We start from the raw sequence: 14,358 nt of genomic DNA, 5'->3' as shown, positions 1-14,358 counted from the left end.
TAGTCATTTTTGCAGATGCATTCTGACCTTTTTGTGTACATTCAAATTCACTCTTCATGTGACTTGTTTCAGGTTAAGAACTAGCAGGTAATTTAAAGATGAATGGAATAGTTAGAAAAGAAATGGGTAAAGCCTAGCTATTTGAGAATGCAATTGGAAATATGTGTGGCAACTTTTAACTGAAACTGATGTACATGCACAGTCCTTTTATTTAATTGATCAAAACTTCTTTTTTTAATCAGAGATGGATTGATTTGGGAAAACATTGATTGGGTCGATAATGGGGAGTGTCTGGATCTCATTGAAAAGGTAATGCTGACACATTTTTGTCATAATTGGATGTGAGCTTTGTGCAATTCACTGTGACCTAGGTCCTGTTGTGGAACTTTCCTTGGTTGGATTGTGGGTTGCAAGTTACATATATACAGCACAGAACAGGCTCTTCGGATCACAGTATTGTGCAGCCTATATAAACCTACTCAACCTCCCTCACACCAAAACCTATTTTTCTTGCATTCATATGCCTTCCTAAGTCTTCTAAACATCCCTTTTGTACCAGCCTCCTCCACATTCCAGGCAGCCACACCCTCTGAATATAAAAAAAAACTTTCCCTGACTTCTCCCTTAAATTTATCTCCACTCACTTTTCACAGATGTCCTCTGGCAAATTGTAAATCTATTAAGTTGGAACTTGCTGGGTAGATCTATGCTAACTGCCTGTAATTTCTTCCAATATGTCAGGATGTTCAAAAACTCCTGAACTGTTGTTGCCTGCTCTCTTCTTTTTTTAATTTTTTTTTCACACTATAAACCATATTGACCAAGATACATACAGACATTTTTCTTCTTAAATATATACAGTGTCATTTTCTCCCCCTTTCCCCCCCCCCTTCCCTCCCTCCCTCACCCCCTTTCCCATTTATTTGAAGTTCAATCTATAAGATACACCAAACCTGTTAAACAATGTTGTCACTTAATAAAAATAAACAAGAAATTTTACTGAGTCAGTTCTTTTCATTATCTTCTCCTTCTGTCATTTTAGGTGGTGGAATTCCATGGTAGGATTTCTCTATTGTATTTCATGTATGGCTTCCATATTTGTTCGAATATTGTGATGTTATTTCTTAAATTATATGTTATTTTTTTCTAATGGAATACATTAATTCATTTCTATGTACCATTGTTGTATTCTCAAGTTGTCTTCTAATTTCCAGGTTGACATAATACATTTTTTTGCTACAGCGAGGGCTATCATAACAAATATTTTTTGTGCTCCATCCAAATCAAGTCCAAATTCTTTATTTCTTATATTACTTAGGAGGAAGATCTCTGGGTATTTTGGTATATTGCTTTTTGTGATTTTATTTAATATCTGGTTTAGATCGTCCAAAATTTTTTCCACTTTCTCACATGTCCAAATTGCATGAATTGTTGTTCCCGTTTCCTTTTTACAGCGAAAACATCTGTCTGATACTGTTGGGTCCCATTTATTTAACTTTTGAGGTGTGATGTATAGCCTATGTATCCAGTTATATTGTATCATGCGTAACCTCGTGTTTATTGTATTTCTCATAGTTCCGGAGCATAGCTTTTCCCATGTTTCATTCTTTATCTTTATGTTTAGATCTTGTTCCCATTTTTGTTTAGGTTTACCGTTTGTTTCCTCGTTCTCCTTTTCTTGCAGTTTGATGTACATGTTTCTTACAAATTTTTAAATTATCATTGTGTCTGTAATCACATATTCAAAATTGCTTCCTTTTGGCAACCTCAGACTGTTTCCCAATTTGTCCTTCAAGTAGGTTTTCAGTTGGTGGTATGCAAACATTGTATCATGAGTTATATTATATTTATCCTTCATTTGTTCAAAGGATAATAATTTATTTCCTGAAAAACAATTTTCTATTCTTTTGATCCCTTTTCTCTCCCATTCTCTAAAGGAAAGGTTATCTATTGTGAAAGGGATTAGTTGATTTTGCGTCAATATTAGTTTTGGTAGTTTGTAATTTGTCTTATTCCTTTCTACATGAATCTTCTTCCAAATGTTGAGCAGATGATGCAATACCGGTGAATTCCTATGTTGCACCAATTTTTCATCCCATTTATATAGTATATGTTCAGGTATCTTCTCCCCTATTTTATCTAGTTCTAATCTGGTCCAATCTGATTTTTCCCTTGTTTGATAAAAATCTGATAGGTATCTTAATTGTGCAGCTCTATAATAATTCTTAAAGTTTGGTAGTTGTAAGACTCCTTGTTTGTACCATTCTGTTAATTTATCTAGTGCTATCCTTGGTTTCCCCCCTTTCCATAAGAATTTCCTTATTATTTTCTTTAACTCCTTGAAGAAATTCTCTGTTAGGTGAATTGGTAATGACTGAAATAGGTATTGTATCCTTGGGAAAATGTTCATTTTAATACAGTTTATCCTTCCTATCAGTGTTAGTGGTAAATCTTTCCAATGCTCTAAGTTGTCTTGTAATTTTTTCATTAATGGATGATAATTTAGTTTATATAGATGGCCGAGATTTTTATTTAGTTGTATACCTAGGTATCGTATTGCTTGTGTTTGCCATCTAAATGGTGATTCTCTCTTGAACTTTGTGAAATCCGCATTATTCATTGGCATTGCTTCACTTTTATTTGCGTTGATCTTGTACCCCGATACTTCTCCATATTCCTTCAATTTCCTATGTAATTCTTTTATTGATATTACTGGTTCTGTTAAGTATACTATAACATCATCCGCAAATAAACTGATTTTATATTAATTGTCTTTTATTTTTATCCCTTTTATATTATTTTCTGTTCTTATCAATTCTGCTAGTGGTTCTATAGCTAACGCGAACAATAAGGGTGATAGTGGGCATCCCTGCCGTGTTCACCTGCTTAAGTTAAATTGCTTTGATACATATCCATTTACTGTCACTTTCGCCAATGGTCCCTTATATAATGCTTTAATCCAATTAATATACTTCTCTGGTAAACTGAATTTTTGCAATACTTTGAATAAATAATTCCATTCTACTCTGTCAAAGGCCTTCTCTGCGTCTAAAGCAACTGCTATTGTTGGAGTTTTATTTCCTTCTACTGCATGAATTAAGTTAATAAATTTACAGATATTGTCCATTGTTCATCTTTTTTTAATAAATCCAGTTTGGTCTAGATTTACTATTTTTGGTACATAGTCAGCCAATCTGTTTGCTAATAGTTTAGCTATTATCTTATAATCTGTGTTAAGTAGAGATATTGATCTATATGACGCTGGTGCTAGTGGATCTTTTCCTGTCTTTGGTATTACTGTAATTATTGCTGTTTTCCATGAATCTGGTATGTTTTGTGTTTTATCAATCTGGTTGATTACTTCCAGGATGGGAGGAATTAATAAGTCTTTAAATGTTTTATAGAATTCTATTGGAATCCATCCTCTCCTGATGTTTTATTGTTCGGTAGTTTTTTTTAATATCTCCTGTAATTCTTCTATTTCAAATAGTTTTATTAATTTATTTTGCTCCTCTGTTTGTAATTTTGGTAGTTCAATTTTAGTTAGAAATTCATCTATTTCGTCTTCTTTCCCTTCGTTTTCAGTTTGATATAGAATTTGTTTGTCCTTTTTCCTTAATGCCAATACCATTCTTTTAGTTTGTTCTGTCTTAAGCTGCCACACTAGAATTTTGTGCGTTTTTTCTCCTAGCTCATATTTCTGTTTTGTCTTCATTATGTTCTTCTCCACCTTATATGTTTGTAGTGTTTCATATTTTATTTTTTTGTCTGCCAATTCTCTTCTTTTAGTTGTATCTTCCTTTATTGCTAATTCTTTTTCTATTTGTTATTTCCCTTTCCAACTGTTCTGTTTCCCGATTTTAGTCCTTCTTCATCTTAGTTACATAACTTATTATTTGCCCTCTGATGAACGCTTTCATTGCATCCCATAGTATAAACTTATCTTTCACTGATTCCGTATTTATTTCAAAGTACATTTTAATTTGTCGTTCAATGAATTCTCTAAAATCCTGTCTTTTAAGTAGCATGGAGTTTAATCTCCATCTATTGAATATGTTTTATGTCTGCCCGAATAATATGAATATTCCTTTTCCTTTGGGTGTTGTTTCCTCCATATATCCAAAAGTTGCATTTCTTGCATCGATTTAATTATAAATTTGGTTACTTTGTTCTTTCTGTTAATTTTTTCCCCAGTTTTATCCATGTTTGAGTCCAAATTAAGGTTAAAATCCCCTCTTATTAGTATGTTCCCTTGCGTATCTGCTATCTTCAAAAAGTTATCTTGCATAAATTTTTTATCTTCTTCATTAAGTGAGTATACATTGAGTAAATTCCAAAATTATGAATATATCTGACATTTTATCATTACATATCTCCCTGCTGGATCTATTATTTCCTCTTCTATTTTGATTGGTACATTTTTATTGATTAATATAGCTACTCCTCTGACTTTTGAATTATATGATGCTGCTGTTACATGTCCTATCCAATCTCTCCTTAATTTCTTGTGTTCCACTTCAATTAGATGTATTTCTTGTACGAATGCTATATCAATTTTTTTTCTTTTTGCAGTAAATTTAACAGTTTCTTCCTTTTGATTTGGTTATGTATTCCATTAATATTTAAAGTCATATAGTTCACCATAGTCATTTCATACTTTGTTTATCTTTCCTTTCCATTTCCTCATCACCACCTTCCCTTCTTATCCATTTCTGCTTTCTTTTTTTGAACACATTATAAGACAACATTTATAAAACATAAAATATTTCCACTATTCTCATATCTAAAATTCCTTTAACCCCAATAGTCCCTCCTCTTTCTGAGTTGCCCTTTGTCCCTTGTCGGGCAACCACATCTCCCCTCTCCATTTGGATTTGCGAATCCGCTCGCAAGCGTCAACTGATTTCGCAGTGACTGTTATTCTTCCCCACCCAGCCCCCCCAGAAAAGATTTTAATGTTCATATATAACAAAGGTCACTCTCTTAATTCCCTCCTTACTTCCTTTCTTCCCTTTCTTTCCCTTCTTAGTTCTTACTTATACTCTATTTTTTTTAATATAGTTTGTTGTCATTTTTGTTCTTGTTACATCTCTTCATCTCTCTGCCTGTTTTGTAGTTCTTCTGCAAATTTTAGTGCTTCTTCCGGATCTGAGAATAGTTTGCTTTGCTGCCCCAGAATAACTATTTTAAGTAGCGCTGGGTATTTTAACATGAATTTATAACCTTTTTTCCATAGGGTCGTTTTTGCTGCATTGAACTCCTTCCTCTTCTTCAGGAGTTCAAAACTTATATCTGGATAGAAAAAAAATTTTGACCCTTGTATTCCAGTGGTTTTTTGTCTTCTCTTATTTTTTTCATTGCCTTCTCCAATATATTTTCTCTTGTTGTATATCTTAGGAATTTTACTAGAATGGATCTTGGTTTTTGTTGTGGTTGTGGTTTAGGGGCTAATGTTCTGTGTGCCCTTTCTATTTCCATTTCTTCCTGTAATTCTGGTCTTCCTAGGACCTTGGGGATCCATTCTTTTATAAATTCTTTCATATTTTTGCCTTCTTCATCTTCCTTAAGGCCCACTATCTATATATTGTTTCTTCTATTATAATTTTCCATTATATCTATCTTCTGAGCTAACAGCTCCTGTGTTTCTTTAACTTTTTTATCAGATTCTTCTAATTTCTTTTTTAAGTCATCTACCTCCATTTCTATGGCTGTTTCTCGTTCTTCCACCTTGTCTACTCTTTTTCCTATATCTGTCATGATCATCTCTAATCTATTCACTTTTTCTTCTGTACTTTTTATTCTTCTTTTTATTTCACTGAATTCTTGTGACTGCCATTCTTTTACTGTTTCCATATATTCTTTAAAAAACTATATATCCATGTACTTGCCCTTCCCTTCATCTTCCATTTCTCTGTGTTCTCCCTCCTCTTCTTCTGAGTCGACTCCAGGATCTGTGTCTTTTACCTCTGTCTCTTCTGATTTTCTTGTTGGGTTGTTTATTTTGTTTTGTTGGGTATTTTTGTTCTTATTTTTATTAAAAGTGTCTTGGTGTTGGTCTTCTTCCTCTGGGTTGGTCATCTGTTGTTTCTTTGATTTCCTATTTTTATTCTCTTCCTTCTTGTTCTCGTTATTTTCTATGTTTTCCTGTTGAGAGTCTTGCTGTTGTGTTATACTTGTCTGTTTCAGCTGTGGAGATTTACTCCTCAGCTGGTCCCCCCCTCCCGTCGGTGTTATTTTTGTCTTGCGCAAAAATGGCTCGGTGAGTTTAGGGTTTCCACTGACCTCAGGGAGCAGGCTTCTCCCATTGTTTTTGGTTTTTCTTTCTTTGCTGCCATTTTCTCCACACTTTCACTTTCAATTTGTTCTGGTTTCTGTGTTAGTACCTTTTTTTTTCTCTACCTTTTTTTTTACTTTTCTGGAGAGGGCTGGAGTTCCCCTACCGGCCACTACTCCATCACGTGACTCCTCCCTCACCTGCTCTCTTCTGATGTTTCCTTACTTGTGCTCTACCCTTCGTCTCCTCTTGAAGTCTTATACAAATGAAGACAATGCATTTCATCAGGCAGTCACCAGGTGCTGTCAACTCAATGAACCTGAATCTGTTCTGATCAGCATCTGTTCCCCACAGCTTCAAAGGGGAAGGATAGCAATTTGTTCACATCTACTCAGATTCATTGATTTCCTTTAATTTTTAAAAAATGGATTTTATGCACTTTAACATTTTTTTTCACGTCTTGATTTTTAATATAAAAACAAAATATAGTGGGAGCAGGAGCAGGCCACCTCCACCATTCAGTAAGATCAAGACTGATGTGGCTATGGACACAGCTGCACTGACTTGCCTTTTCTCCAGTTCCCTTCATTCCTCCCAATGCAAAACTCTGTTCAACTGTATCTTAAATAGATTTAATGAGGCAGGCTCTCCTCTTTCCTTGGCAGAAAATTCCACAGATTCACTATTCTCTGAGCAAAGCAGGTCTTCCTTATCTCCATCCTAAAGTCACTCTTCTGAATCTTGAAGTTGTGCCCCTCATTCTAGTGTCACTAACTTCTCTTTCCTGACTCTGTTATCTTTAATTTTATATTTCTAAGATATCACGTCATTCTTCTGAATTCCAGGGGTTCTTAATGTCTCCTCATAGGTTAACCCTCTCATCTCTGTAATCAACCTATAATGAAGTGGCCTCATCTGTACAGTTACAGCAGAATCTGTCTGCTCTTCCATTCATTCCCTCTAGCGATGAAGGTCAACATGCCATTTGCTTCTCAATTGCCTGTTGAAAATGCAAACCAACCTTTTGTGATTCATGCAGAAGTATTTTAAAAACCATTTAGGTTTGACAGCCATTATAGAATAGTGGAGTTGAAGAACTTCAGATCTTCTTTGGTGAAGATGCTCCCACATATCTGTTGGGAAGGGAATTCCAGGATTTAGAATCAGAATTTATTGTCTTGAACAAGTCATAAAATTTGTTGTTTTGCGGCAGGATCACAGTGCAAACATTCATGTAAACCACCTAATCAAAACTGTACAAAATGTCAAAGTATTATTCAGGATGGCAGCAGGGAAGAAACTGTCCTTGTGCCACTGAGTGCTCATCTTTAGGCTCCGTTACCTTTTTCCTGATGGCCTGGGTGGTGGGGGTCCTTCAGGATAGAGGCTGATTTCTTAATACACCACCTCTTGTAGATGTCCTCACTGGAGTGAAGTCTGATGCCATGATGTCTCAGGCCAAGTTAACATAGAAACATAGGTATAGGAGTAGGCTGTTTGGCCCTTCAAGCCTATACTGCCATTCATTATGATCATAGCTAATCAATACCTGGTTCCTGCCTTCTCCCTATACCCCCAATCCCCTCAGCCATAAAGTCCAATTATAACCTCCTCTTAAATATTGATAAGGAACCGGCCTCAACTAGATCCTTTGGCAAAGAATTCCACAGATTCACCACTCTCTGAGAGAAGAAATTTTTTTCTCATCTCAGTCCTAAAAGACTTCCCCTTATCCTTAAACCCAGTATCGGAAACAACCTTCCTGCATCAAATCTCTCTAATCCTTTAAGAATTTTGTATGTTTCTATAAGATTCCCCCTCAATCTTCTAAATTCCAGTGAATACAGACCTAGTCAATCCAACCTTTCTTCATATGCAAGTCCTTCCATTCCTGGTTTTAATCAAGTGAACCTTCTCTGCATCCCTCCATGGTGAAGATGTCCTTCTTCAGATAAGGAGACCAAAATTGAACACAGTATTCCAACTGTGATCTCACCAAGGCCCTGTACAGCTGCAGTAGGACCTCCTACTCCTGTACCCAAATCCTTTTGCTACGAATGCCAACATACCATTCGCCTTCCTCACTGCCTGTCATACCTGCATGCCCACTTTCAATGACTGATGCACAGCGACACCCAAGTCTCACTGCCTTTCCCCTTTTCCAAAACAGATACTGTTACGAGTCCAGAGGACCCCAAAACCCAGCAGCAATAGATATTCACCAAGACAAATGGTTACTTAAACCAAAATTGCTTTTAAGTATCTTTAAACATGAAAACAGAATCACACGTTAACTTATCACTATTAACTTAACTAACCTAACTTAACCCCCTTCTAATTCTAAGCACACGTGTATGTAATGTGTGTGTAAGTTCAGAAAAGTTCTTTGATTCACAGTCCAATCTCACTTCTCATTCCTCCAAGTTCACTGGTTGCAGGAAATTCTTATTTAACATTTATAAAGTTCACCAGGCTTTGGTGCTTGAAAGGTAAATGGTAACTGCTCAGGAAGGTTCTTGTTGGTTTTCAGAGAGAGATTCATTGTACACTGATACCCACAACTGATTCCTTTTTTAATCAGCCACTTCAGTGTCTTGCCGAAGAAACTTGCCCCCTCAGGGTTCTCCAGATGATAACCTCTTTCTTTCAGGTCACCACAGAGATCCTTTGTGTTTCTCTTATTTCAAGTGAAACATTAGGCCACCAGTCCTCTCCTCTTGCATGAACCACAAGGGCTTTGACCAGGCTGAATTAAGCAATCACAACCTGTCTTCCAAATGGGGTTTTCCACAAGCTTTGCCAGCTTGTCCTATTTCCAGTCCCAATTGCTGCTGCTAACTGTAAAACTGATCTCTCACACTCTCTCTCTCTCTCTCTCAGAGAAAGCCTGTTTGACTCTCTCTGCTTGCAAAACCACAAGACCCTCCTAGAACAGCACGTTCCACTGCAGACAGACTGCAGCTCTGACAAGTTCTTTCATCTGTTGCCTTTTTTGTAAACAATCCATTAGTGAAGTCTCTTGTGCATCCTCCATAGTTATTGCAAAGGCTGTTTGCCCTGATGACATGTCTAGCATGAACAGAACTCCAGTATTTTAAATAAGATCTGTTTTAAGGTGTTTGTATGTGACCTTCACTAAAAAAACCTGCCCCATTTTATCTCCCAAAAACATATCTATATTCTGTCACAATACCATTTAGATAATAATCCTCTTTCCTGGTCTTACCTCCAAAGTGGATAACCTCACATTTATCCACATTATATTGCATCTGCCACTTCTTGGCCCACTCGCCTAACTTGTCCAAGTCAGCTTGCACCCTCTTTGAATCCTCTACACAGCTAACCCCGCTACCTAACTTGGTGTCATCTGTAAATTTTGAAATGCTGCTTTCTATTCCCACATCAAAGTCATTGATATACATTGTAAATAACTGTGGCCTCAGCACAGAACCCAGGAGTGCCCCACTAGTCACTGGCTGAAAAGAACCCATTTATTCCTATTCTTTGCTTCCTGTCCATCAACCAATTCTCTTTCCACCTTAATACCATACCTTCTATACCATGTTCTTTAAGTTTGTACGCTAGTCTCCTGTGCAGAACCTTATTCTTGAACTGAGCATTGGCACCTCCATACCAAACAGTGATGAAACCAGCCAGAATGCTTCCTCGGTACACCTGTAGAATTTTTCGAGTCTTCAGTGATATACTTAATTTCCTCAAATGCAGATAAAATCTAATGATCTATGACACATGATGACTATAATCCCTTATCCCACCCCCCCTCCCCCCACCCTCCCAAAGAAAGGAAAAGAGAGAAATAAGAAAGAAAGAAGAAATCCCATGGGATTTATCTTGAAGTCTGCAATCAACTCCTTGGTTTTGCTAACACTGAGTGCAAGGTTGTTGGTGTGACACCACTCAATGAGCTGATTTATCTCTCTCCTGTATGTTTCCTCATTCTGCTGACAACCTTGGAATTGGAATTGTGCCTGGCCACACAATCATGTAATATAGAGTAGAGCAGTGGGCTAAGCACACATCCTCGAAGTGGATTGGCTTTCCAATGAGTAAGTGAAGGATCCAGTTGCAGAGGGTGTGCAGGGGCTCAGGATTTGGAACTCTTGACCAGCACTGAGGGAATAATGGTGCAGTCTATGAAGAGTATGAATTTTGTGGTTTTTGAGGTGATCCAGAGCTGAGTGGAGAGCCAGTGAAATTATATCTGCTGTGGAGCAGTTGTAATGGTAGGCGAATTGCAGCGAGTCCAGACCTTTGCTTAGATACATGTTAATTCTGGCCATGTGACCAACTTCTCAAAGCATTTCATCACAGTAGATATTAGTGCTACTGGGTGATAGTTGATATAATTTCCAAGTAATGCTGGTATGTGACTTGAAGAGAAATCTGCAGGAAGAGGTGACCCCAGGCACCTGTGGCCTTGTCCTCCTTGGTGGCAGATGTTATCAGAGGATTGTAGGCTAGCAACTGCAGTGCATTGTTAAATGATAATCAATTTATTGTCATATCCATTGTGCAATATATGTGCATCAAAATTCTCACTGGCTGCAGCCGAATAGATGTTTTTTTGAAAACTATAAAAAATATATACATTTCATTCAATTAATAAAAAGACAATAAATGCAAAACATAGATGATAAATATTCAGTTATTCTAATGCAGACAGTCCTTTTGTGGTGTCAAAGCAGTACCGAATTAATGTACAAGGGGAGTTTCAGGAGCCTGATAACTTAGAAACAAACAGTTCTTGAACCTAAAGCTGTTGAGTCTTCAGGCTTCTGCACCTTCTGTCTGAAGGTAGTGTAAGGTAAAACATCATGAGATGGGAATGTGTAAGGAGTTACCCTGTGCAGGGCTGTAACAAGATGTGAATGCATCCTTGTACTTACAAGATAAGAGAGACATTGATGGATTGAGAGGCAGGAAGCTAGCAGGGAAAGGATAGCAACAGTTTTAGTCATTGGACAAGTAATGATATGATGATGTTCTAAGCACGTATCCAAGGGTATAAAAAATCACCATTTTGCTGATAACGGCAGAATGCATTCTCCGACTAACATTGTTAGTCGCAAGTGTTACAATCCGGTAATAAAGAACAAAGAACCCTGATTTCGACTCAGTCTGGTGTTTGTCTCACTCATTCATGAACAAAGCAGACCTAACAGTAGCAGTGAAAAGAAGTTGTGACCAGGGTGATAGAGTCCCTTTATGATGTTGACTGCCTCAGTCAGCACATGCTGCAGCCACCCTTCTTCCAATTTATAGCATGATGCTGCTCCCTTTGGAGTCAAATTCATAAGTGCTGGAAGAGCTTATTTTAATTCAAGCAGCAACAGAAGGGAACCGAGTTAACGTATCAGGTCAAAGAGTCTGGTTGAGTTTGGGGCTCGCTCAGCCTCTGGTTTGCATGGTCATTGCTCTGAGTGCCGGCTGTAGAGAGTGGGGTGAGGATAGTGAGACCACATTGCACAAATGCCACCAAGTTCCAAGCCTTGGGATCAAACTCTGGTCCCATGTTACATTCTATTATAGCATTATATTCTCTAATCTGCAGTGACTCATAACTATTTCAATTTGGGTTAAACAATGCACAATATTGAGGTTAGCTATTTGGAGCATTTGGATGGGGGAGTGGTTGATAAAGGAAAGATAATTAATTTCACATTTCTGCCAACAGTTAACTATAAACAACTATTACAGGAATGAATTGCATGGATATGTAATCCATTATTAAGTAGCATCTGGAGATCCTTATTTAATTGAATTGGAGACAGACTATAGACTGTTCTGCTTTGCCATGAAATTTTAACTCAGCAGTTTAATATTGAGGTATTGATGATCACTTGTCGTTTTGGGCTCTGGATGCTTCTTGAACAAGTGTTCTAAATATAAGAAATAGGAGCAAAAGGCCTGTTGAGCCTGTGCTGTTCTTCAGGAAGATCATGACTGATATGATTTTGGTATCTGTTGACCTTTCCCACCTGTTCCTCATAATCATTAAGGTTCCCCTGTAGTCCAGAAAGTGTCCATTGGTCTTTACAAAGTTCAGTAAAATTTCAAATCCTCTGAAAAGAAATTCCTCCTCGTAACTATCTTAAATGAAAGAATCTGTATTCTGAAATTCTCCCTCCTGAGTGAAAAATGAGATCATTTCTCATCCTTCGTGAATGTGGAGCCCAATCTGTTCAGTTTATTTTGGATTCAATCCAGTGATCCTTGTCAAAGTTCCCCTCGGAGAAGCATATACCCTCCTTAAATGTGATCAATATACCACTTGGTACCCTGCTGTTTAGCAGAGGAAAGACTTTTTGCTTTTGTCTTCCATCCTCTTTGCAGTAAAGGCCAGAATTCAATTTGTTTTCTTAATTACTTGCTGCACCCTGTGGCCCACCAGTTGGCAGAGATTTCCAACTAGCCAATATTTCAGTAGAACTCAGAAGACCATGCATGCCAAAGAGCCTTGTTTCCCATTGGGGCTCTGAGGAATTTAGAAATTCAGTGTATTGTTTTGCATCCATTTATTTTCATTCTTGGAGCATTAAATATGGGCTTTTTATTCATTTTAATTTGGAGATACAGCACTGTATCAGGCCCTTCCGGTCCATGAGTCCATGCTGCCCAAATATACTAATTAACCTATAAACCCTGTACGTCTTTGGAGAGTGGGAGGAAACCGGAGCACTTGGAGGAAGTTCACACGGACACAGGGAGAACGTACAAATTCCTTATAGACAGGGATGGATTCCAAACCAGGTCACAATAGCACTGATTTGTGCTCACCATGGTACCCTGAGTATCCTGGCACTTCATCTCCAGTGCATAGTGGGGATTCCAAGTCTTTTCCCTTATGAGTGGATGAAATCCTCACGCTTATCCCCAAGGGTTGGGAGGGAAGGAAACAAAATTAAAATGGAAAATTGTTTGATCTCATGTGTTTTAGAAATACAGCTGTTAAAAATGGAAGCAATCTTATTTCTAAGAAAATCTTAATTTTCATAAGTGGCTTTCCTGGTGGATTGATGCATCATGGAAAATAGCTGCCCAGTTGTTTAATTCTTCTTTGGCTTGGCTTCACGGACGAAGATTTATGGAGGGGGTAAAAAGTAATATTCCACCATTAAATGTGTAATCCAGAAGGTAAGTATTTGTTACACCATAAAGTTCTAATGGGTAAAGTGTAAGTTATTGGGCATCCTAACTTTCATAGTTTTTTTTACAGAAAATGGGAATTCTGGCCCTTATCAATGAGGAAAGCCATTTTCCAAAGGGCACTGATAGCACACTGCTGGAAAAATTGCACAGTCAGCATTCGGTAAGTGCTGACAGTTCTCTGGTGTCAATGTGTTATGTGAGTACAACTGAACCCATTCACAAGCCTACTACTTAGACAAACTGCAGGCAGAATTGTGCATAACAGCCTTGGTTTTGAGTGCATCAGATTAATTCCTCACCCCACCACCTCATTGCCAGCTCTTTCTTCCCCTGCCTCATTTCGTGCCACAAGCTAGTTTCTGATGCCATGCCTGTCCGATTCTGAACTATGGAAAGTTCAAACTTCTGGCATCGGCAGAAAGAGGAGGATGAGTTTTGTCTTGTGCATCCAGGACCTTGGCCAGGATAAGAAACTTGTTAGCTTCCACAATCAATAACGAGAACACAATTTAAAAAAATTTAATCTCTTACATTTTAAATTTAGACATACAGCACGGTAACAGACCCTTCTGGTCCATGAGCCCATCCCTCCCCCACCCCCCCCCCGAAAACACCAACTAACCTACAATCTGCATACATCTTTGAAAGGTGGATGAAACTGGAACATCTGGAAGAAATCCACATGAACACAGAGCAAACATACAAACTCTTTACAGACAGCAGTAGATTCGAACCCAGGTCGATGGCGCTGTAATAGCATTGCACTAGCCACTACTCTAACTGTGCCACCCTGAACCTTACTATTGTTTGAATTAGGTCCCCCACACAGTGAAGGTATTGTTTAAAAGTATCAATTCTAACCTTATCTGTAAATTGTATAAAATAAACCATTTAACTCTGCATTTCTGAATTTA

General features: G+C 37.6%; 1 protein-coding gene across 1 annotated transcript in view; it reads left to right on the top strand.

The window, feature by feature from the left end:
* Window positions 1-14,358, top strand: part of myo10 (myosin X) — a 332,493-nt gene that overhangs the window by 222,255 nt on the left and 95,880 nt on the right. The window contains exons 14-15 of the mRNA XM_069909274.1: window positions 243-309; window positions 13,512-13,604. Coding sequence (XP_069765375.1) covers window positions 243-309; window positions 13,512-13,604 — 160 coding nt within the window. The remainder of the gene's footprint in view (window positions 1-242; window positions 310-13,511; window positions 13,605-14,358) is intronic.

This window comes from Narcine bancroftii, chromosome 1 (assembly GCF_036971445.1).
Source record: "Narcine bancroftii isolate sNarBan1 chromosome 1, sNarBan1.hap1, whole genome shotgun sequence".
Lineage (NCBI taxonomy): Eukaryota > Metazoa > Chordata > Chondrichthyes > Torpediniformes > Narcinidae > Narcine > Narcine bancroftii.
The sequence above is the reverse complement of the archived record's forward strand: the minus strand, read 5'-3'. Positions and strand labels throughout refer to the sequence as shown.